The sequence below is a fragment of the Tamandua tetradactyla genome, chromosome 7 (genome assembly GCF_023851605.1).
Source record: "Tamandua tetradactyla isolate mTamTet1 chromosome 7, mTamTet1.pri, whole genome shotgun sequence".
Lineage (NCBI taxonomy): Eukaryota > Metazoa > Chordata > Mammalia > Pilosa > Myrmecophagidae > Tamandua > Tamandua tetradactyla.
In genome coordinates this window covers 164712121-164736389 of record NC_135333.1, presented here as the reverse complement: position 1 = coordinate 164736389, position 24269 = coordinate 164712121, and the positions used below count along the sequence as shown (strand labels likewise).

General features: G+C 37.8%; 1 protein-coding gene and 1 long non-coding RNA gene across 4 annotated transcripts in view; one reads left to right on the top strand and one right to left on the bottom strand.

Moving 5' to 3' along the window:
- Nucleotides 1-24269, bottom strand: part of LOC143642805 (uncharacterized) — a 102426-nt gene that overhangs the window by 73410 nt on the left and 4747 nt on the right. Inside the window, exons 2-3 of one of the 2 annotated variants that reach the window (XR_013155876.1) lie at nt 16258-16482; nt 4242-4797 (exon numbers count right to left, since the gene is read on the bottom strand). This is a non-coding gene — a long non-coding RNA (uncharacterized LOC143642805). Of the gene's footprint in view, nt 1-4241; nt 4798-16257; nt 16483-24269 lie in introns of those variants that run through there. The other variant, XR_013155875.1, reaches the window with a different exon arrangement.
- The window catches only part of FGD6 (FYVE, RhoGEF and PH domain containing 6), a 151338-nt gene that overhangs the window by 124120 nt on the left and 2949 nt on the right, over nt 1-24269 (top strand). The window contains exons 14-20 of one of the 2 annotated variants that reach the window (XM_077111630.1): nt 597-676; nt 8433-8535; nt 9042-9188; nt 10158-10260; nt 14469-14596; nt 21746-21874; nt 22725-22873. In XM_077111630.1, coding sequence (XP_076967745.1) covers nt 597-676; nt 8433-8535; nt 9042-9188; nt 10158-10260; nt 14469-14596; nt 21746-21874; nt 22725-22873 — 839 coding nt within the window. Of the gene's footprint in view, nt 1-596; nt 677-8432; nt 8536-9041; nt 9189-10157; nt 10261-14468; nt 14597-21745; nt 21875-22724; nt 22874-24269 lie in introns of those variants that run through there. The other variant, XR_013155874.1, reaches the window with a different exon arrangement.

Genomic DNA, 24269 nt, shown 5'->3' with positions numbered 1-24269 from the left:
ACTATGAAAAAACATGCTGTAGTTTTGGTGGAAAGAACAAAGATAAGTTCACACATGGTTTTCCTGGCCTTCCACAACTCCTAGGAGCATAGCAACTAGTTGAGAAGATAATACACTACACATGAATACCTATAAAATAGAGAGTAATAAAAATCACTATAAAGACACTTTTAATGTTTTGGTAGTTCAGAAAATGAGGAATGTGCAGCTGCTCCTGGGGCATAGTGTAGGGACTGGTAAGAGGGGAAATCAGAGAAGCCTTTTTAGAGGAAGGGGCACTGAGCCTTAAAGGTTAGGTCACATTTGGCCATGTTGAGATGTGTGGGGAAAAGGCTTCCAGGTCGAAGGAGCAGTGTGAGCAAAGTCCTGGATGTTGGAAAGTTGAGCCTGTAATATTTAAATTCATCTGGATATTTATGCTGGGATATGCTGGGAGCATAGAGTAAATGACAAAGAGTAGTGGTGTAGATAAAACTGGATAGGAAGGTTGCTTGTGGAGGTCAGCAGCTAGGTGCATTGGGTAACTTTTGCTACTCTTCAGGGATGGGATTTTCAAGAGGGGATGGGTTTGCTTAAATTGTTGTACTTTCTTCCAGGTCAGAAAACCCACCCAAGAAGCATATCAAAATGAACTAAAGATTGAAAGTGTAGAACGTTCCTTCATCCTCTCAGCCAGGTAATTTAAAAAATAGAGAGAGTTGGATTTTTGTCAGTATTACATGGTTAGAAATCTCCAGCATTTTGTATAATACGTTCATACTAGACTTGCTTCTCTTCTCTTCCTCTCCTGCTTCTCTTCTCTTCCTCTTCTCTTCTCTCCCAGCACCCTGCAATTTACTCTGGATATATCAGGCAGGTAAATGACCAAGAATTGATGCAATATAGCACTAGAAGCATGAAGATAAAGATGTTCCTCAAATTAGAGTAATAATGCTGAAATGTGATTTCCTGATCATACTTTTATAGTTGAATATTTCAAATCTTCTTACAATGTAACATAATTTTTTAAAAATCTAGTGCTTTATAGTTTACTAGGAAGTTTTCAAATATCATGTAAAGGTCACGACGAACCCATGAGATAGGTGTCATCTCATATTAAAAACAAGGAAACTAAGTTATACAAAACTTGAGTTGCTATCTTAAGGTTATATAACTGGCAAAGCCAGGATACAAATTGGGGACTTTTGCTTTTAAATCCTTTGTTTATATGACACCATATTATATCAAAATAGAATCTGCAGAGATTTATTTGTAAATTAAAATATATTACCATAATGTGAAATGAAGTTTGGTAAGGAAATCTGAAGCTGTATGATTCATTAAAATGGGACGCACATGCATTATTGAGTTACTGGCAGAGAGGCACAAATGGATGTTTGACAGGATTTGACTGGCGAAGGGGAAGGATGCAGCAGCAGCCACAGCCTGCTCCCTTGCAAGATCTGCCCAGCAGTATTGTGTGGCTTTCTTCTCAGACCTGACATTTGATGTAATAAAAATAGTAGCAAATACTTATGTAGCACTGACTTATGCAGGGTCTATCCAAAGCACTTTACAGGTATTAATACAATGCTTTGAGGTACATTACTACTGTTATACCGATTTTATGGTAAGAAAAGCCACTCTGCTAGTAAGTGGCAGAGCCAGTAGTAGTTGAACCCTCATGATCTACCTCTAGCTGTGTCCATATACTACAAAATCAGGTAGGATCTTAGTAGCAGCTAGGGTATTACCTGCATTTATTTATTACTCTGCATCCGGCTCAATGCTAAACATTTTATATTTCTTTTTTCTTTGAATTTCCCATCCACTAGGCAGAGCAAGCAAAATTCGTGGGGGTGGGGCTCCTTAAAGCATCACCCAGTTCAGTATTTTGAGAATCAAAGTTAATTCTTGATTACCTGGCCAGAGAGAGTGGGAGCTTGCCTTTTTTTAATTTTTTATTTGTTTTGAGTTTGGCCAGAAGTGCAAAGAATATCGTCCCTAGTTGGTTCTTAAAATTGAAAGTTATTTTCAAAGATCCAGAGAGAGAATGTCTATAGAAAAACCAAGTGTTCAATTTCATTTATATTCCCTTACTAAATATTATTAAAGATTAATTAAAAGTAAACAATTCAGGAAATTATGGTGAATCTTTCTTTCTTTGATTACCTATCAGGTGATTATCTGGATATCCATGTTTTTTTTTCCAGATTAGTACCAGACAAGTGTAGTAAACTCTGATACATGTTTATATTATATTTGTGTAACTTTGAAAGAGAATTTCAAATTAGTTATGACTTAGTCTTTATTTTTCTTAAATGCAGTTTGCTGCCTCTGGATTTATTTTTCCTCTTATGGTCAATGTTTTAGTTTCCTGGCTACTAAAGCAAATACCATACTATGGATTGGCTTAAACAATGGGAATTTACTGGTTTTGAGACTAGGGGAAGTCCAAAATCAAGGTATCACAAAAGCAATCCTTTCTTCCAAAAGACTGTGGCAGTCTGGGGCTGGTTGCCAGCAGTCCTTGGTCCTTGGCTTTACTGTCACCTTGCAGTGCACATGGCAGTCTCTGCTGACTTCTCTGTTCTGTTGACTTCCGGCTTCTGGCTGCTGTCTCTGGCCTTCTCTCTGTGTGTCTGAATTTTTATTCTGCTTATAAAGGACTCTAGTAATAGCAATAAGAGCCATCCTGATTCAGTTGGACCACACCTCAACTGAGTGACCTCATAAAAAGATCCTATTTACAATGGGTTCATACCCACAGGAATAGCCTAACTAAGAATATGTTGTGGGGTACCTAGCTCCAAGCCATCAGTCAAGGTTCAACACATTCCCGCTTACCCAGCATTGAGAGAGGGAAGGCACACGGCACTGTTTGATGTTTTATTCTGGCCCTCTACCTCTACAGTTCCATCTTGAGGAAGTACTTTTCACTAGTCTGGCAAGACACTTGAGAACGGGATGAAAAATCGTTCTTGCCAAAAAAGAAACAAGAAGAACTTGTGCAGTAACAGAGATGCAGGATTGACTTTCACAAAACACTGGTTTTCACTAAAAATACTTTTGCAGCAACAGTTGTAGATAAACGTTGTTTTCATTTCAGAGGTGGGAGAGAAGATCATATATCAGATATTTTATATATTCTTTGAATATAGACCCCTTCTTCTGTTTGCCTTTTTGCTAGTAGTTTCCTCTCCTCAGTAATGAGTACTATTTACTGCAATAGTTGTTGCTAAGTCAGAGTAAGATCAGTGAGAGAAAGAAAGAGAGAGAGAGAATCACTGTTTAGAGATTGGCCTGTAGGGGAGTTGTCAGGGAGGAGGAGTGTCTAATGTCATTATCCATTCAACAAATATTTGTTGAGCACCTGCCCTGTGCCAGATACTTTTCTAGGAACTGGAGGTACGAGGTCCCTGCCCCTGCATTCTGGAGGAGGAGCTACACAATCATCAGGTTAAATATATATAATTTGAGGTATTAAGTGTTATGAAGACAAATAAAGTAGAATGAGCAGACGGGGGAATGATGGGGCGGGGCTCTTTCAGTCAGAGGATCAGAAAATTATTTCTGAGGAGAAGCAGAGATCTGGAGGAGGCAGGAAAGAGTTTAATGTGTTAAGGGAACAGCAAGTAGTGCTGTATAGACAGCCTGTATCAGGGCGTGGTGAGTGTGGGTGAGCAGTTGGGGCCAGATCATGGGCAAGCTTTGCAGATCTTAGTAAGGTCCTTGGATTTTTAAGTGTGATGGAAGACCTTCAGAGGATTATGGTGTGATTCATACATCTAAAAGGTTGCTACAGCTACTTTGTGAAAGGCAGACCATCAGGGTACCAGAGAGTAGTACTTGGGAGACCACATAGGAAGCAGTAGCTGACAGTGTCTTGGATTGGAGTGATAAGAAGTAGTCAAAATCAGGTAAAGCCAAGAGGATTACTGATGGACTGAATGTAGGATACACAGGAGAAATCATAAAACTGGAACGTTTTCTATAAAGGAAAAGTAACTTCTTAAAGGGAGATTAAACCAGCATGGGAGAAAGAGAGCTAACATGTTGAATCCCACTGGTGTCCCATGCTCTCCTTCTGAATTCCCACACCCCTGATGAGGTGGGCACTGTACTACATGTAAAACAAGGATAAGGCCGCTTGTGATCTGTTCTTGTCTGCCTTACCAACCTGATCTCCCTTCACTTTCCCCATCCCAGCCCACCAAGCATTGCATGGATCTGCTTGTGATTCTCCATGCATGGCAGCCCATTTCTTGTCCTTCTGCCTTGAACAGGTTGCTCCCTTTGGCTGGAATACATTCCTTCATTCAATTAGTAATATGGCCAGGCATTGTATGAGGCATATAATCTTTCACTTCCATTAGAGAAGACATATGTTTAGCAAATATTAACACAGCTAATTATTATTGTGATTAAGAAGTGCACAGGAAAAGTATCAGGGCCTATGAGGCTATAAAACAAGGGACTTTAAGTTAGATTTGGGAGAGAAAGGACAGTCAGGGCTAATTTCCCTAAAGACCTGCTATTTGTATTGTCATCTAAAGGATAAGTAGTAGTTGGGTGGTGTTTTAGTTTTCTAGCTGCTAGAACAAATGCCATACAGTGGGTTTGTTTAAACAAAGGAAATTTATTGACTGAACAGTTTGCAGACTAAAGTCCAGAACTGAGGTGTCAGCAGGGCACTGCTTACTTCCCAAAGACTGCGGCATTTGGAGGCTGGCTCCCTGTGATCCTTGGTCCTTTGCTTTTCTGTCACATGGTGTGTTAGTCAGCGTTCTCTAGAGCAACAGCATCAACAGGAGGGATCTGTAAATAGGAGATTTATAAAGGTGTCTCATGCAACCATGGGAATAGAAGAGTCTAAAATCCATAGGGCAGGTTGTGAAGCTGGCAGCTCCAATGAAGGGTCTAGACAAACTCCACAGGACAGCCAGTTTACTGGCTGAAGAATCAGTGAAAGAGCTATTCTTTTTCCTTAAAAGCCTTCAACTTCAATCTCACTGTGGGAGACATGCTGTAGTTGATTGTAGATGTAATCAGCCACAGATGCAGTCAACTGACTGATGATTTAATACACTAGCGTTTTGTTTTATCAGCCAGCCATGAAACATCCTTGCTGCATTGGTCAGGCCAGTGCTTGCCCGACCAGACGGCCGGGTACCATCACTTGGCCAAGTTGACACCAGCACCTAACCATCACACATAGCTATGCGTAGGTGGCTTTTCCTGGCTTCTCTCCCCTTTTGACTTCCACTCTGCCTGTAGGAACTCCAGTGATATGGTCTAAAGCCCACCCTGATTCAGTGGGGTCACTCCTTAACTGAAGCTACACCTTGAAGACAACTCATTTACAATGGGTCCACACCCACCAGAATGAGGACCAAGATGACGAACGTGTCTAAACATGTGTCCACAATTCAGTCCACCACAGATGGCTAGGTGAAGAGGACAGGAAGTGGCCCCTGGTCATTAGAAACAATGTGCACAAAGGTCTGGCAGTGGAAAGGAGCATGGCATAGTCAAAGAACTGAAAGGCTAGCGCAGCCTGAATGCAGAGAACAAGAGGGAGAGTGGTGCCAGGATAAGGCTGGAGCAGTGGGCCAGGTCAGGTAGAACTGCCTTGTGGGTTTTGGACTTGAGCCAAAGAGCCGTGATCAGATTGGCATTTAGAAAAGGTTATTTGGCCACTGTGTGGAGAATGGTTTGGCAGGGGCTAAGGAGGTGATGATTTGAGCATGGTGCGAAGGAGAGAAAGTGGTATTAAGGGATCTCTAGCTTGAACAGTGTGTTGGGTGTGGTACATTTTACTGATGTGTTTGCAGACTGGGAGAAGAGGAGCTTCTGAGGGAGAAATCGTGAGTTTAGTTTCAGACATGAGTGTTGGATTTGAGATGCCTATGAAACATCAAAGTGGAGCCATGAAAGAAGCAGTTCATAGTTCTCCAAACCCTAACTTAGTCATCACTCTGCAGAGCCTTCCTTGCTACCCTGATCTCTGCCCTCAATAAGGTAATTTATCACTTCTGTGTTATAAATTTACCTTTCATTTATTATATTGGATGTTAATTACTTGTTTTTACATCTCACCTCAATTAGATGTGAGCACTTTTGAGATATTTTTGTATGCCCAGTTCATGGCTTAGTTCCTGGCACCCTGGTAGGTGCCCCATAAACATTACTGAAATGAGTTGAATTGGCCTTTGAAACTCAGAGTCACATCCCACAGTTAGCACCAGAAATTTCTTCTCTTGGTAGGCTTTCTGAGGAAAATGGGACTTATTTGATACAGTTTTACTTCCTGTATTGTACACATTCTGTAAAGTAAAGGATATTCAGTTTAATTGTTTTTGATCCAAGGAGGATGCTGATTTTTCTGCCAACCATGTTAGAAAGGGAGATGTAGAAGATATCCACTTGATGTAGCGGGCAAATGTGATGCAATGCTGTGGCCAAAATGTGTGTGGTCCATGAGAAATGTGTTATCGAGAGCTGGTAAACATTGTTTGGCAGGACCCCCCACAAGAGTGCCAAGGATGATTTAATGAAAGAACAACATATGTGACATGATTTGCACAGTTGAATCACATACCACATGCTCCCAGGGCTCCAGAAAACTCAGAAGGCAATTCTCAAATTAGCCATCTGCCTTTCTGCTTCCTGTTACCTCTTCCAGTAAAAAGTGGGGGAGGGAGGAGGTATCATATTTTATGAATGTTTTCTTAGAGGCCTGAGTATGTGTTCTCATGGCATTGGTAACCCACAGCGATGCTGGCTCATCACTTAGCCTGTAGATTGCTTCAGTTATCTAATATTGCTTCTACAATTTCTTAATCCGTAAAGTAGTGATGTTCTGAGGGGAGGAGGGATGGTAAGATCCAATATACATATGCCATAGGGGATCTTTGAGTAAGGGACATGATGTGAAAATTGCACAGTATTTAGCACAGTCTGCTGCTAAGTACTAAGTACTCAGTGGTAGCTGGTTGTGGCAGTAATGGTAGTTTATGCACAGATGACTAGGCTGGGGTGTGTTTGGTTTAGAGAAGGGGAGAGCAGTTATTTGTTTTATTTTGTTCTTTGCGTATAATGAAAGTTTGAGAAATACATTAGTTTTTAAATTTTATTTGTAAATTGGATTTCTACTTTTTTATATATATATATATATCACATGTAGTCTAAGTGGCACTTAAGCCATTTAGTAAGTAAGTACATTTTTTGAGAATGATTATTCTCAGAATGATTACTGGAGGGAAATATCTCCTTGACCTCTCTGGGTTCTTCAAGATGCAACATAATATGCCTATACTTATCATTATTTATGATGGATTTTTAAATTTTAGAAATATTATGATAAAGTCAAAATATACTTAAAATTAGAGTAATACAATTAAACCAAATATTCAGACTTTGAGACTCAAAAATTATCAAGATTTTGCAACAAATTTTCCTATTTTTTTTCAAGTATTTTAAAATGAATTGCAGATATCAGGTCATCCTAAGATGTCTAAAAAGTATCGACATTGTCTTACATAAACACAGGATCATTATTATGATGAATTGTATTTTTACTTTAAAGGAACTTTATTAATATATCTCTCTCTCCACATATGCATACATGAACACTTTTATATATATATTTATATATATAATACCTATAATGTGTCTCTCAGTTTTGAGTATGCAAAACAAAATGTAAACAATGACATCCTAAAGGAGATGATATCAGTGTTGATTTAGAATTATCTCAGAATTTTTTGGGTGGGGGAGGGTATGGTTGCAGAAAACAGCAGAACCAGAGTGCCCAGTTTAAACGGGCTTTCCCGTGCGGCCCCTCCCATCCAGATCTCAGTCTAAGGCAGCTCTTGATGGGTTGGCAGCTGGGGGGGGAAGTAGGGCTGACAGGTGGAAGAGCTCCAGCAGCTCCTGCAGGCTCTTTCCCCTATTATCAACTACTCCCTCAACATCTCTTTTTTTAATTGCAAGCTTATGGTTCTCTTTACCCCACTGTTGTCTCCAGAAATGTTTAGTAATATTTAATAATCTAAAAAAATTAGAATTCTCTGCTGTAAACTAGATTTTGAAATTTGATTCCTTAGAATATTTTAAATATTTATGATTATGTCTAGGAAATTCCTTGGTTTATAATAATCATGATTATTAGTTGTATGAATATCTTTTAAGCTAAACTAAAATACTTACAAATTTAGGAGATACTTGAAAAGCCATTTGCTGTAGATCAGTACTTTTTGAAACAAAAACAAGCATTATCTTTGCTAAACTGCCATGGTTTGTTTAACACCAACTCTGACTATTGGTGACTATAGCTGGTATTGTTGGAGGGTGGGGGACTCTGTTGCCATGGGAGAAGGAAAGGAAGTAAGAAAAAGGCAAAGACTAAAAGCTGACATCTGGTTCATAGAGCCTTCTTTTGCCCCCAACAGTTCTGCCACCGAAAGGGATGAATGGCTAGAAGCGATTTCCAGGTCAATAGAAGAATATGCCAAGAAAAGAATCACATTCTGTCCAAGTAGGAGTCTTGATGAGGTATTGTTCCCACCCCCTTTTTCTTCCCTGTGCATTTCAATCACCGCACCTTAAAGAAACGTTTCACAGAGGTTCAGAAAAGCAACATGTGTTTCAAAGAAGAATTGGAGGTGTGTGTATAATTTCAGAGTTAAATTATTTATCCTTTTATTAATGTCTAACTATAAATGTGATAGCATATGACATATACATATTTTTTCCTAAGTATAAATCCTAATTGCAAAAAATTGAAAATTTAGAAAATCAAAAATAGTTTAAAGGAAGAAAATAATCAGCTGTCATCCCATTACCACAGCACCTTTTTAAGTTAATTTTGCATTAGAGGACTTTTAGAATAGCTTGTCTTTGTACCTTGAGAACATGAAAGAAAATAGTAGCCTACATTTTATCCCACATCCTTAAATGATACCATCAGCACTGTGAGACACCAAGACCGAATAAAAATGCTTTGACTCTGCAGCAGGCAATATTTATGGAGATAATCAAAAGTCATTTTTCTTCCGCAGGCTGACTCAGAAAAGAAAGAGGAAGTCAGTCCGCTGGGATCAAAGGCACCCATTTGGATTCCGGATACCAGAGCCACGATGTGTATGATATGTACGAGTGAATTTACTCTGACCTGGAGACGACACCATTGCCGGGCCTGCGGAAAGGTTGGAAGGGATAATACTTATCTTTCTTCTGATTTTTAATATCTCCAGTGAGCTAGCAGATTCCCCCCTTAGAAACTATTGTAGTTAAAAAAACAAGATACTGAATCATGGATAATGTTTTCTTTAAATGCATTTGTGGGAGGGGGTGGATCTTGTTAGGGAGCCTCCTCCCTTCCACCTCAGGGTTAGTTCAGAATATCAATAATAGAGAAGTTTCATTAAAAAAAAAAGCACTAAAAAATTCATAATTAAATATACCGTCACATTTCAGCATAGTTAATTAAACTGCATTTGACCAGATGACCCGTACCAGAGTAGGGGGACCTCTCAGTGTTGAAGTTATCACTAATGTTTCCAAGTCTCATGACTTCATTAGTTAAAAAAGCATAGTGACAACTGTATCAGAGAGTTATTGTTAATGTAAACTGGATCTTGTATAAAGAGCTTTGGTACAGAGCCAGCCTCTCGGTAGAGGAGCAGCAGAGGCGGTCAGTATTGCTGCAGGGATGAGGGTGGCAACAACGATGAGTGCAGTTAATGTGGGACCTGCAGGCCAGCCACTGTCCAAAACACTCCGCACACACTAACTCACTTGCTATATTATTATTTACTTTTTAAATTATGTTTTGTTTGTGTGTGTGTGTGTGTTTTTTTTTTTTTTTTTTTTTTCATGAGCAGGCACCGGGAATTGAACCTGGGTCTCTGGCCTGGCAGGCGAGAACTCTGCCACTGTGCCACCATTGCCTGCCCTATATTATTTTCTTTAGTAAACACTCAGCAGTAATCTGTGGTCTCCTCATCTTTCAAGTATTAGTTCACTACATGTTTGAACTCTGTAGAGTTGCTATGGGGATTAAGTGGGATTCAGTGACTGTGAAAGGTTTTGAAAAGTAGAGCTATAAATGCAACATGGCTTATGGTTTGGAAACAAAGGTTTTTCTTATTGAAATAATTCCAATTTGTTTTCAGATTGTATGTCAAGCTTGTTCATCAAATAAGTATGGTTTAGATTATCTGAAAAATCAACCAGCAAGAGTATGTGAGCATTGCTTCCAAGAACTGCAGAAATTAGGTAATTTTAAGAAAAAGTTTGAACCAAAAATTCCTTTCTTCTCTACAGGCTTTCAAACAACCTTCTAAATGAATCATTTTAGCTATATCAGCAATATGATGGGTGATACTGGTCTTAAAAGTCAGTGTTAAGCTTTCTGAACCCATATTTGGTTGTAATTCCAAGAGATATTAGACAGTAGTTTATTTCTAGTCTCTGAAAAAAAGATTTGTTAAGAAAATTAATTGTAGAAATCTGATGGCAGGGTGCTTAAAAGAGTTGAAAGGAAACTTTAACTTTCAAGTAATTTTGAAGTTTCTGAATCTATACCACCATGTGCTGATTACAAATCATTTTTTATCTCTCTGTAAATCATTTCTCTATGGAAATATAGTAGGTAGAATTTTGTTAGCCTAATATTAGATACTTGGACTGGTTTAATGAGGTTTTATTGTACATCTAAATACACAGCTCTTTGACCAAATGCGAAATGATACCACATATCCACCCACTCATTGCATGTCCCTGGTCCATCTGTACAATTAAGGTGAATGTTGCTAGCAGGACTGCTCAGGTCTGTATTTTGGGAAAGGATCTTTAGTAAAATTCCTGAAACCGATAGGATCTAAATGTTAAAGAGATCATCCTCCATTTCCATGGAGAGTAGCTTTTCAACAGCAAATGAGAATTTGAGTGAACATGCTATTTCAGAATCCATATACTTACAGATCAATTTGTTTGTTATTGTCTGAGTGCATTTTCCTAGAAGACATAACCATTATTATCTTTGCTCTCTGGGTAAACAGTGTAAGCTTCAAATACCCCAAATTCATCTTTCACTCCTTTTCCCTCATTGCCCACACCATTTTGGTCTGTAAGTCTAGTCAGATTTGTCTCGGATAACATCCTTGTCTTAATTTCTCTGTCGCAACCCTAATGAAGATCTTTATTATCTTTGGTCTGGACTATTCTAATAATTTCTTAACTGGTTTTCTTGCTGAAAATCCCTCCACCTTGCTGCTGTTAGCGTTATATATCTAAATCTTTAATCTGTTCATGTCACTACCCAGCATAAAAAGCCTTTGATTTCCCAGCCTAAATAACAGTCAAGCTTCCGTAGACCTCTCCTTTTTTTTCAGCCTCATTTTCTCCAAATAATTTCACAACTCTCTGCCTATAGTATTCTTCCTTCTCTTATGCCTTAGTGGTCAATTTAGACATCGTATTCTGTTCCTACTTTCCCTGAACCTTCGGTCAGGATTCATTGTTTCTTCATGTGTCCTCATAGCTCCTTGTCTAGCACTTTGGTCATTGTTATGTTATTATTTGGTCTAGTATCTAGATACTAAACAATGTTGTTAGGACTTTTTTTATACAAAGGCAGTTATTTTTATCTTTTTGTGTTGGTTATATATTCACATATTTCAGAATTCTGTAGGCATAAAAGATTATTCCTTTCACGTGGTTTAGCATTCAAAAAACATAAAAGCATAGGGAGAAGACTGTGGGAAGGTGGCAAAGTAAGAAGCTCCAGGAATCCGTCTCTCTACCCAACCAGGTATTGAACTGGTAAGAATTGTCTGCCTCAACTGTTTTGAAACTCTGGAGTTAAGTGGAATACTGTGCAGCATCCAGGATACAGCCAGAGGAAGAGGCTGGCAAATTGTGGTAAATATTGGTGAATTTCACCCTCCGTGCAGCAGCTACTATCTGCCATCTTCCAGCCACATGGCATGGAAGGGTAGAGACTGTAGCCCAGGTTCCTGTGCAGCTAGCTAGTGCCAGGGTGGGCTATAAGTAACTAGTCCTCCAAAATCTGGGTGTGAGCTAATTCACCTCTTTGAATTAGCTACTTCTTATCTCTAGAGGACTGCCGCTGAGGATGGCCATTGTTCTAATCTCCCCTAGGCAGCAGTGGCAGAGGAGTCTTAAAGAGGCAGTATCTTTTTTCTCTCTCTCTTTTCTTTTTCCATTCCCCAAGTGGAAGCAAAAATAGTTTTGAAAAGTAACAAATTGATATCTCCAGCCTTCCACACAACAATAAAACAAAACAATAACCAACCAAACATAAAATCGCTAGTAATCCCAGAAGATTGAGAGAACCAGATGTCCAGAGTTAAAACAACACAATATTCAAAATGTCTAATTCTCAACAAAATATTACAAAAGATATAAAGGAGGAAGAAAGTTTGGTCATTCACAAGAAAAAAAGAATTTGCCAGAAACCATCACTGTAGAAGCTCACATTTTGGAACTATTAGTCAAAGACTTTAAGTCAGCTATGCTAAGTTTGTTCAGTGAGGTAAAGGAATCCATACACAAAGCACTAAAGGAAATTAGGAAAACATTATCTGACAAAATAAAGAGAAGGAAATTATAAAAAGGAACCAAACAAAAATTCTGTAACTGAAAAGTACCGTAATTGAAATTAAAACCTCATTAGATGGAACAGGAAGAAGAAAAGATTAGAAAACTTGAAGAAATTGAAATTATCCAGTGTGAGCAGCAGAAAAAAAAAATAATGAAGAAAAATGAACACAGCCTGAGGGACCTATGGAACACCATCAAGCTCATCAACATACACATCATTGGAGTCTCAGAAGGGAGTCAGAGGACTGCTTCCCTCCCCCCATATGACTTAATCGGCAAATGTGTAAAATAACATTTTAAATCTGTGTTCATGGGCATGCAGTGTATAAAGATGTAATCTTAGACAATAGCAACATAAAGGGGGGACGGACTTGTATAGGAGTAGAGTGTTTGCATTCTACTGAAACTAGTTGAACTAGGTTATTATTAGTTTAAGTTGTTAACTGTAATTACAAAGGTAGCCACTAAGAAAATAACTAAAAAATACAGAGAAAAGGAAAGAAAAATGGAATCAAAATGGTACAATTCAAAATATCAACTAAATCCAAAAAAAAAGGCAGTAATGGAGTAATTGCTATGGATTTTTAGATTTTATACCAAAAGCACAAACCACAAAAGAGAAAAACAGATATAATGTGCTTCATCAAAATAAAAAGCCTTCTACATCAAAAGACATTACAAAGAAAGTGAAAAGACAACCTACAGAATGGGAAAAAATATTTGGAAACCGTATGTTTGATTACAGCTTGCTATCCAGAATATATAGAGAAATCTTACAACTCAACAACAAAAAGACAAGCAAGCCAACTAAAAAATGGGTCAAGGATTTGAATAGATATTTCTCCAAAGATGATTTTCAAATGGCCGATAAGTATCAGAAAAGATGCTCAATATCATTAGCCACTTAAAAATGCAAATTGAAACTACAATGAGATAACACTTCACACCCAATAGGATGGCTATTATTAAAAAATAAATAAAAATAAAAATAGCAAGCATCAGTGATGATGTGGAGAATTAGGAGCTCTTGTTCATTGCTGGTAGGAATGTAAAATTCTGCAGGCACTGTGGAAAGCAGTTTGGCAGTTCCTCAGAAAATTAAACACAGAATTACCATATGACCTGGGAATTCTTCTCCTAAGTATATACCCAAAAGAACTGAAAGCAGGGACTTGGACAGATGTTTGTACAACAGTGTTCATCACAGCATTATTCACAATAGTCAAAAGGTGGAGGTCACCCAAATGTCCATCAGCAGATGAATGGATAAACAAAATGTGGTCTATCCATACAACAGAATATTAATCAGGCAAAAAAAACAAGTGCTGGTCTATGCTTCAACTTGGATGAATCTTGAAGCCATCATGTGGACTGAAATAAGCCAGAAACAAAAGGTCAAATATTGTATGATTTCTCTTATATGAAATACTGAAAATAAGAAATTCATAGTGACAGAAAGCAGAAGAGTGGTTACTAAGGGTGATGGGATGAGGGAGTAAGGAGTTATTATTAAAGGAGTTTTGGTTTGAGATGATAAAAATACTGTGCGCAGATGGTGATAGAATTGGCACAGAATTGACAATGTCCTTGATGTCAAAGTATCGTCCACTTAAGATGGTTAAAATGACTTTTGCTGTGTATATTTACCACAGTTAAAAAATTTTTAAAAATACATGAAAGCATAGACAGTGAAAAGTCCAGTCATCCATTTTCCTCTCCCAGAGGCCATCAGTGTTACCAGTTTCTTTGAGCATCAAATCATTTTAGAGATATTTTATGCAACAGTGTTTATTGATTTGAGTTAAATTGAATTGCAGAATGCTTACCATTGGCTACATAGTATACTTGATTTGTTTTAGATCATCAATACTCCCCTAAGATTGGCTCTCCCGGAAATCACAAATCTCCCTCAAGTGCCTTATCATCAGTCTTACATAGTATTCCATCAGGGAGGAAACAGAAAAAAATCCCAGCTGCTCTCAAAGAGGTAAGTGTGTCCATTAAACTTGCAAGCTGATAGAGGCTGAATTATTGATATTCATGTAGTGTGCTGTTTTTCTTTTAAAAAGGAAGACGTCATTTCCTACTACCATTAAGATTTGAATTTTAATAATGGTGATGGATGTGGCTGATACTTCACAATCTTGCTTGTTCTCTCTTATGACCTGAGTAATTTAGAAAATAGCTGTCTGAAGGTTTAGAGAATAACTTATAGCAATGATATAAGGTAGAGCTAACTTGTTCACATATGAAATTTTTTTAAAACTTTTTTTAAATTATATAACATGATAACAAAGCAAAGAAGGAAAACAGTAATTTTCAAAGCACACTTCAACAAGTAGTTACGGAACAGATCCCAGAGTTTGTTATGGGCTACCTTTCCATCATGTTTTTCCTTCTAGTTGCTCCAAAACACTGGAGGCTAAAAGCCAGCCAAACTCATTTGTTAAATCCCATTTTCTCTGTTATAACTCCTCCTTCTCCTTTAATCCTTCTGCCAGTCTATAATGATCTTTGGGTAATGCCTGTTCTGACTTTTTCATGTTGAGAAGGGGTGTCCACACTAAAGGATAGGGGGATATAATTAATTGATTATCCTGGAAAGGCTGGTCCCTCTGCATTTCAGGATTTATCTGACCTAGGAACCCACTGGGAATTATATTTTACAGGAGGGCAAACTAGTGCATGAAATCTTTATAGAGTCTCAGTTTGAGCCCTAGGGGTTCTTAAGAGTTAACAGGATTGATGTTTGTTGAGGTTTAGCGGACTATAGCAATTAGCACTATTAACTGAAGCTTGCGTAAGAGCAGCCTCCAGAATAACCTCTTGACTCCATTTGATTTCTCTTGGCCACCGATGCCTTATTTTATTACACTTCTTTCCCCCTTTTTGGTCAGGAAGGGTGTTTTGATCCTACAAATTTGTTCAAGTAACTTTGAGGAGGCTGTTTGCCAGAGGGAAGAAATTTATGGAATATTATGGGTGTTTAATTAGTGTTTCCTGATCTGCATGACTGTTGGCTATGGTTGATTATATAGAGGTAATATCACTGATAGTAGGTTGTTTTCACTTTAAAATTAAAAGTGATTGATCATAGCTTGCCGAATTAGACCTGTCAATGGCATAATCCATGAGCATCCATTAGTCTATCCTAATTTCTCACATTTAAGTATCAAGTCAGAAAGTGTCAGAGCAGCCAGCACTGCCTTTGTGGCATTCCCATTTTGATTGGTTTATTGATTTGTTCATTGGTGCTAGTTCTGTGACCAGCAGAGAATTTTTAACATTGATTCCCTTGCTTGCTTACTGTGTTGTTCTATCAGAGAAACTGGAAGCAAAGAATTCTAAAAACCTGAGCAAGATCATGTTTCTTATTTAAAGTAATGTATTCCATCATGACACTTGAAATAGTGTGAAATAGCCAATCACATAAAATAAAAATAGAAATTCTAAATTGTTGAGTTTCGTATGAAACTTGTTAAGCCAGTTAGTACCTTTAGTAACTATCCCTACAGTCACTCATTTTCTGAATCTAAATGTATGTTCAGAAATTGGTGGCTCTAAATCAACTGAAATGGCTGTTAGTTCTCTGTAATTTTTCACCTTTGTGCTCTGGTTGATGTCACAGTTTCTAGTTGTAATTCTTACCGTTTGCTCTCCTTTTCAGCCTGTACTCCACAGCATCGGTTACAAAACCTTATACAGTCTAGACTAGAGCCAGCCCAACTCCAGTCCTACTTCATGTCCTTTTCCACGCAGCCACACCCACAAGCTCCTGCTCTTGGGCCTCAGCTTCCTCACTGCAGCCGTTTCTTCCTTTACTCCCCTGGGTCTCAAAGCAGGCTCCTAGAACAGCAGCAGCAGCACCAGCACCTAGGAATGGGTTAGAAATGCAAATTCTTGGGCCCCACCCAAGGTCTACATATTCAGAAACTTTTAAACAAGCTTTTCAGGCAAGTCTGGTGCCTACTGAAGTTTGAGCACCATTTCTTAACTCCTTTGCAGTCAGACTGGGGAAAGAGATGTGAAAATGTTATTTAGCTATTTTGCATGGCTGTTACCAAGCCACATATGCACTGTGCTGGACACTGAAGGAACCTCAGAGTGAGCAAAAGAGCCATGCCCTTATGGACTTTTCAGACTAGGGAGATATATATTAAATATACAAATGGGCATATTTTATATAAATTGTGATAAAGACAATGAAGACTAAGAACAGGGATTTGACCTAGCCTGGAAGGGTCAGGGGAAGTTTCCCTAAGGAAAGTGGTTATGCTTGAGTTGAGGATGAGTCAGAGTTAGCAGAGGCGAGTGGGGAGAGAGTGTTCAGACAGAGAACAGTTTGTGTAAAGGCCCTGAGGTGGGTAGGAGGTGAAGGAAGGCTGGTGTGGCGGGAGGACAGAGGGTGAAGGGTGAGAGCACAGCGCCTGGTGGGAATGAGCTCTGATGCTGCAGCTGGACTGCTCAGGTTCAGTGGTCACTTCTAACTGTAACATGAGTAAGTCACGTAGTCGTTCTGGGGGTACCTCAGATTCCTCATCTGTGAAGTGGGGATAATAACAGTACTTGTCTCATAGAGTTGTGACAGAAAAATGAGATAATCCATGTGAATGCTTGGCATATTTCCTGACTGAGAATAAACATTCAGTAAATGTCAGGTATTTCTGGTTGGCAGAAAAATGGGTTCCCAAAGGTGTCTCTGTCCTAATCCCCAGATCCTGTGGACTGTTAGGTTACATGGCAAAGGACAATCAAGGTTGTTAATGGGCTAACGCAAGACAGGAAGTTACCCTGGGTTGTCTGGGCCTAATGTAATCACAAGGGTCCTTAAAAGTGGAAGAGGGAATTGGAAGTGAGAACTAGAGAGACGGCAGCTTGAGAAGGACTTGGCCTAACATTGCTGGCTTTGAAGGTGGAGGGGGGGGCCATGAGCCGAGGGAAATGGGCAGCATCTAGAAACTGGACATGGTAAGGAAATGGATTCTTTCCTAAAGCCTGCAGAAGGTAATGTGTATCCTGCTGACACCCAGTGAGAGCATGCCAAGCTTTTGTTTTGTTTTTTTCATGCCAAACTTTTGTTCTACAGAACTGTCAGAAGATAAATTTGTATAATCTTTATTATCTGTAGGATAATAAAATCGTACCAAGTTTGTGGTAATTAGCTAGAGCAGCCATAGAAAACTAATAAAGCATTATTATACAACTAGAGAAGCAGAAGGGGCCAGATTTATAAAGGGCCTTGGAGGTCTTGTTAAAAACGTTTCACTAGAATGCCCGCCTTACATGCGGGAGACCTGGGATCGATTCCTGGACCATGCACCCCACCCCCCAAAAAAAATTTCAAAACCATTGAGGGTTTTTAAATAGAGGTGTGACATGATCACATTTGCATTTTTAAAGATCAGTCTGGCTATAGTTTGGAGGATGGCTGGGAGGGGACAAGAAATTATATGGCAGAGTCCAGTTTCTTACATGTGAAAGTATCATGCTTATAGCAGATTCTCAAGACTGTTTCTTCCCAATTACTACAGTGTAAAGAGAGCCCAGTGTGGGATATACTGTAAGCATTATTACTGTAACACATAGAACTGTTTAGCTTTACATTCTAGAATTAATATATCTAGTTAGGTGCTATGCGAGTCAAAGTGTTTTCCTTGGAAACTATGTTCTTATTCCAGAAATGTAAAAAGATAAAAAAAGATGACACCTGCCTCACAACATATTCAAAAAATCAACTCAAAATGGATCAAAAACCTAAATATAAGAGTTAGAACTATCAAAGTAGTAGAAGGAAACACAGGGAAGCATCTTCAGGACCTTGTATTAGGCAATGGTTTCTTAGACTTTACACCCAAAGCACAAGCAACAAAAGAAAAATCAGATAAATTGGACCACATCAAAATTTAATAATTTTGTGCTTCAAAGGATTTTATCATGAAAGTAAAATGACAACCTACCCAATGAGAGAAAAGATTTGGAAACCACATATCCAGTAAACATTAACTAGCCATAACATATAAAGATATCCTTAAAGGTAACAAAAATACAAACAACCCAATTTAAAAATAGGCAAAAGACATGGATAGACATCTCTCAAAGAAGATACACAAATGGCCAGAGAGCATGTGAAAGGATGCTCAGTATCATTAGTCATTAGGGAAATGTCCATCAAAATCTTGACATACCATTTCATACTCATTAGAATGGCTGCTATTAATAAAATGGAAAATAACAGCTGTTGGAAAGGATGTGGTGAAATAACAATACTCATTCATTACTGGTGGCAGTATAAAATGGTGCAGTCTCTGTGGAAGAGAATTTGGCAGTTCCTCAGAAATCTAAGAATAGAATTTTCATATGTCCCAGCAATCCTTCTACTAGGTATATACTCAAAATAATTGAAAGCAGGAACTCAGATGTACACTGATGTTCCTGGCAGCGTTATTCACAATTGCCAGAAGATGGAAACAACCCAAGTGTCTACCACCTAATGAATGGATAATTAAAATGTATAGACATACAATGGAATATTATTCAGCTGTAAAGAGGATTGAAATTCTGATACATGGCACAACATGGATGAGCCTTGAAGGCATCATATTGAGCGAAATAAGCCAGACACAAAAGGAAAAATATTGTATGATCTCACTGATTTGAAACAATAGAATAAACAAATTCTTAAAGTCAGAATCTAAAATACAGGTTACCATTGGACAAGTGGGACTAGGAGATGGGAAGTTAAGGCTTATTAATTTACTATTTGGAATGCTGGAATTGTTTAGGTAATGGATGGTGATGATGGTAGCACAACATTGTGAATGCAGTTACCAGCACTGAAATTTAAATCTGATGTGATTGAAAGGGAAAAAATATTAGATTGTATTTATAGTAACAGAATAAAATGTTTTAAAAAATCCATGGAACTAAAAGAAACTATATAAACAGGAACCCTAAGTTAAACCATGGACTTCAATTAATACTACAATTATAAAAAACACTGTCATCAGCGGTAGTAAGTGTCCCACACCAATGCAAGGTGTTGGTGTAGGGTGGTGGCCTTTACTTTAGGCATGATTGTTCTGTAAACCTACAAATTATCGAATAGAAACTTTTTAAAAATAATTTGAAGCCCTTCTACAAGGGTGTATATTTTTATGCAAAACTACTTGCTCTTAATAAATTTTTCTAATTTAATGTTAGATCACGTTTTCTGTAAACAATAATATATAATAATTTTCATGAAATGTATAGGAAATGCTGTATTATCTAATGATTAAAGATACTCTTAAAATTCATACAGTCCATTTGTATTAGTTTTCTATGTTTCTGTGTATCAAATGACTATAAACTTAGTGACTTAAAACAACTCACATTTATTATGTCATTTCAGTGCCTTGGGAGTTCAGGCACAGCTTAGCTGGATTCGTTGTGGGGCTGCAGTCAAGCTGTCAGACTTTTGTTTTTGTTTTATTTTTTTTCACATAGTCACATTGCAAAAGCTATATCATTATACAATCATCTTCAAGAAACATGGCTACTGGAACACAGCTCTACACTTTCAGGCAGTTCCCTCCAGCCTCTCCATTACACCTTAACTAAACAGGTGATATCTATTTAATGCATAAGACTCTGTTTGAAATCTCTCAGCCATTGACACTTTATTTTGTCTCATTTTGCTCTTCCCACTTTTGGTCGAGAAGGTTTTCTCAATCCCTTGATGCTGAGTCCCAGATCATTCTAGGATTTCTGTCCCATACTGCCAGGAAGGTCCACACCCCTGGGATTCATATCCCACGTAGAGAGGGGGAGGGCAGTGAGTTTGCTTGTCATGTTGGCTGAGAGAGGCCACATTTGAACAACAAAAGAGGTTCTCTTGGGGGTGACTCTTAGGCCTAATTTTAAGTTGGCTTAGCCTATCCTTTGCGGGGTTAAGTTTCATATGAACAACCCCCAAGATTGAGGGCTCAGCCTATTGCTTTGGTTGTCCCCACTGCTTGTGAGAACATTAAGAATTCTCCACTTGGGGAAGCTGAATTTTCCCCCTTTCTCACCATTCCCCCAAGGGTACTTTGCAAATACTTTTTTATTCACTGACATACAGTTCTGAGTTTTCATCTGGGAGCTCAGCTGGGGAAGGTTATACTACTAAACTCACTCAGGTTGTTGACAGAACTCATTTCTGTTTGGTTGCTTGGTTTCTTGCTAGCTATTGGTTAGAAGTCATTCTCAGCTCCTAGAGGCTGCTGTTGGCTCCTTGGCACATGGCCTTCTAACATGGCTGGTTGCTTCTTCAAAGCCAGTGAGGGGGAAGTTTCTAGAACCAGTCTACTCACCAGATGGAGTCTTATATCACACAACCGAATAATCATGGGCATGACGTTCTAATCTATTGGTTAGAAGTAAGTCACTACACTACAGGGGAGGGAAGTATTAAAAGTGTGCTTACAAGTCTGACTGCCACACCTCTAATAAGGCAGATCCTAAACTTGTTTCCATTTATTTTCATATCTCTTCTGTTCACTACACTTAATGAGAAAGTTTGAATTGCCAGATTATACTCATTAGAAAATTACTGTCTTTTTGCTTAGAGATTAAAATTTTCAATCGTGTATGAAGCAAAAGTAGGCCTCTTTCAGATCAAAATTTGGGGATCGAAGGCTGATCTTTAAAAACATCCATTAATAAAAGAATTTTCTATGTACTATAAAGAAACCATTTCTTTCAGTATGGTTTTTAGAAGTCTAGGTTGAAATAATTTTCCTTAACATCCCAAATGTTCAATTTATAGCCAAAAAATGCTGCTTTAATAAAACTTTTGGCCTTTGGAATTATTTCATTTTCTTCTCCTACCAACCTAGAAAACCCACAGAAAAAATTCACAAATGCATACATAAAAGCTCATTTAGACCAGATAAAATTCTTAAGTTGCTATTAAAAGGAAGGGGTTTGTATGCTCTTAATAGCAGTATTCAATTCACATACTGACTTTGAAATTATACAGTGTCATTCTGGAATATTAAATTATTGTTATGATTATTACTTTCGCATCTATTGATCAAAAGCAGTTTTTGTTATTTTAAATTTTGTTTTTATCTGGAGAGCCATTAAACTGTGTATGGGGCTTGCTTTTATCTAGGTGTCTGCAAACACAGAGGATTCTTCTATGAGTGGCTACTTGTACAGATCAAAGGGCAATAAAAAGCCCTGGAAACATCTGTGGTTTGTCATAAAAAATAAAGTGCTATATACATATGCTGCAAGTGAGGTAAGATCTGAAATTTAAAGCAGAGTAAGTTGGTACTGTGTGTGTGGGGGGTGTTTTGTAATGTGTGCTAGAAATAATTTAAAGTATTAGAGTACAATGTTTTAAAAACCCCATTTGTTTTTAGGTTTTCGCGGGGGGAGATGCTGTTGCTGTCATTTTTAATCTGGACAGTACTCTTGCTTCATATCTAGAGAATTTTTATTCAGATGTTTTTGGAATTTTCCATAGTTTTAAAATGCAAGGATTGTTTTGGTGTCTTGAGACTACTAACAACTTGACTAAAGGTAGAAGTCCTCATCTTTTCAGTCAAGCTCTCTTGGGTGACATTCCTTGCCTTCCTTAGGCTGGATTGGTCAGGCAACAGCATGGCTAAGATAGGGTTTCTTGTAATTGGGCGGTGGGGGTGGGTGGTGGTGAGTTGTGAATGATTTCTGGCTGTTCACTCTCATTATACCCTTTTCTCCTATCTGATTCCAAAATCCTGTGGAAACCACTGCTGTAGGGTTCAAGCATTTCCTTAGTGTGACCTTGGGTAGATTACTTTACTTTCTGAGATATGTTTTCTGTACCCATAAAATGAAGGTAATACACCTCTCTCCTAGGGTTGTAATGAGAAATAATGTGAAATTCAATGGATGAGAACATGTTGAAACCCGTAGCCCAGTGCCTATTGTGGGGAGAGGATGGCTCAATAAATATTGTTATATAAGTGACTAATGAAAAAGTTTTTAGAATTATTTTATATATCTGTATATGAAATCTAATTAGAGCTATATATATCAAGAGTTCTGAAATCTGAATTTTGTCTGAATGTAAAAACTCATCTCCATTTTGTGTACTTTTAAATTAGGACGTGGCAGCTTTGGAGAGTCAGCCTTTATTGGGATTCACTGTCACTCAAGTCAAAGATGAGAATTCAGAGTCTAAAGTATTTCAATTAGTGCACAAAAACATGTTATTTTATTTATTCAAAGCAGATGATGCTCACTCAGCTCAGAAGTAAGTAATTTAGAAATACTTTTCTTTTATATAGATTTCAATTTTTACTCTAAAAATGACCTACTTTAATGTGTGGCAACAACTCAGAATTTAAATCAGATATTCAAATTATAAAGACAATATTATCCAAACTCTTAAGAATTGTTTTAAAGACAAGGCTGGTGTCTGTAATATTTTTCTGGAGGCAGAAGGAACAAGAAAATAGGTAGTTGTGTCCAAAGTATTTTGTCCACATATGACCTCAGAGGAAGCAGCATGATTCTGCTCTGCTGAAAGGAAGGGAAACTGAAGTATTTGACCTCTCTTTCAATAGGGTAAGAATCTTCCCTTGAAACATTCCAGGACTTTGGCAATCCAATGATTCAGTTGTGCCATGTAACAGCGGGGATTTAAACAGCTGCATGCTAACTTATCTCTTTGGAAAAAAGGTCAAACACATTAAGAGGCTCTCATGCTGTTACCTATGGCTGTGAGGGAGGAAATGCACATCCCTTTAAATGGTTAGGCTTGAAACTGTGTCTTCAAAATTCCAGTAAGAATATTTACTTAAACATCATGAGGTTGCTTAATATTGTTGTATATATCTCTGGAAGAGCGAGGTCCTTTCTGAACAAAACAGCCCATTCAGTTCCCCTTTCTTTCCTTTGATTTTTATTTGGGCCTCACAAAATATACATTTGTGTTTTCAGCAAGAGATGTACATGGGATTAAAGGCACAGAGAAGTTTTTATTCTGCATGTAGGGCAAAATAGGAGTGCTTTCACTAGCCAAAGTGCAGTTTCTTAAGGCAGTTACTGCTTTTGTTTTGTTTTGTTGTAAGTCTAAGCTATGATACCCAGTAGTATATAGTGGTTCCTCCAATTAATTCCTTTCTGTTACACTAAAAAATGTTTTCAATTATATCACCTGATTTTTTTTCTCTAAAACTCACTTGAACAAAATGTAAATGCCCTAAGATTTTGCATTATTATCTTGATTTTCATCTGTACTCATTATCAAATGGATAAAAAGTATTGCTTTTCTGTATACATCATCTTAGCTTATAAAGTTGTCAAGACAGAAATGAATGTAGTTGGGTAAAAGAAATCAGCTTACTTATAATTTAGAATTGATCAAGGCTAAATTCTAAGTGTCTCTCTGAGGTTATTAATATCATATGTGTTATATTTCTCTGCACATGAAAACATTAAAATGTATTAATTTTAATGGAAAATTTGGGACTTTTCTTAAAGCTTTTTTATTATGGTATAGTTTATATGTCTTTTTCAAAATGAAAACTTTTGAAAATTCTGTCCCTGAAATTTATGTTGAATCTGTTACATCTGGCTTTGCTAATTAACTTGAGTGGTTTCAGATGTTCACGGTTACTAACCCTTTTTAGTAAGTTCAGTTGATA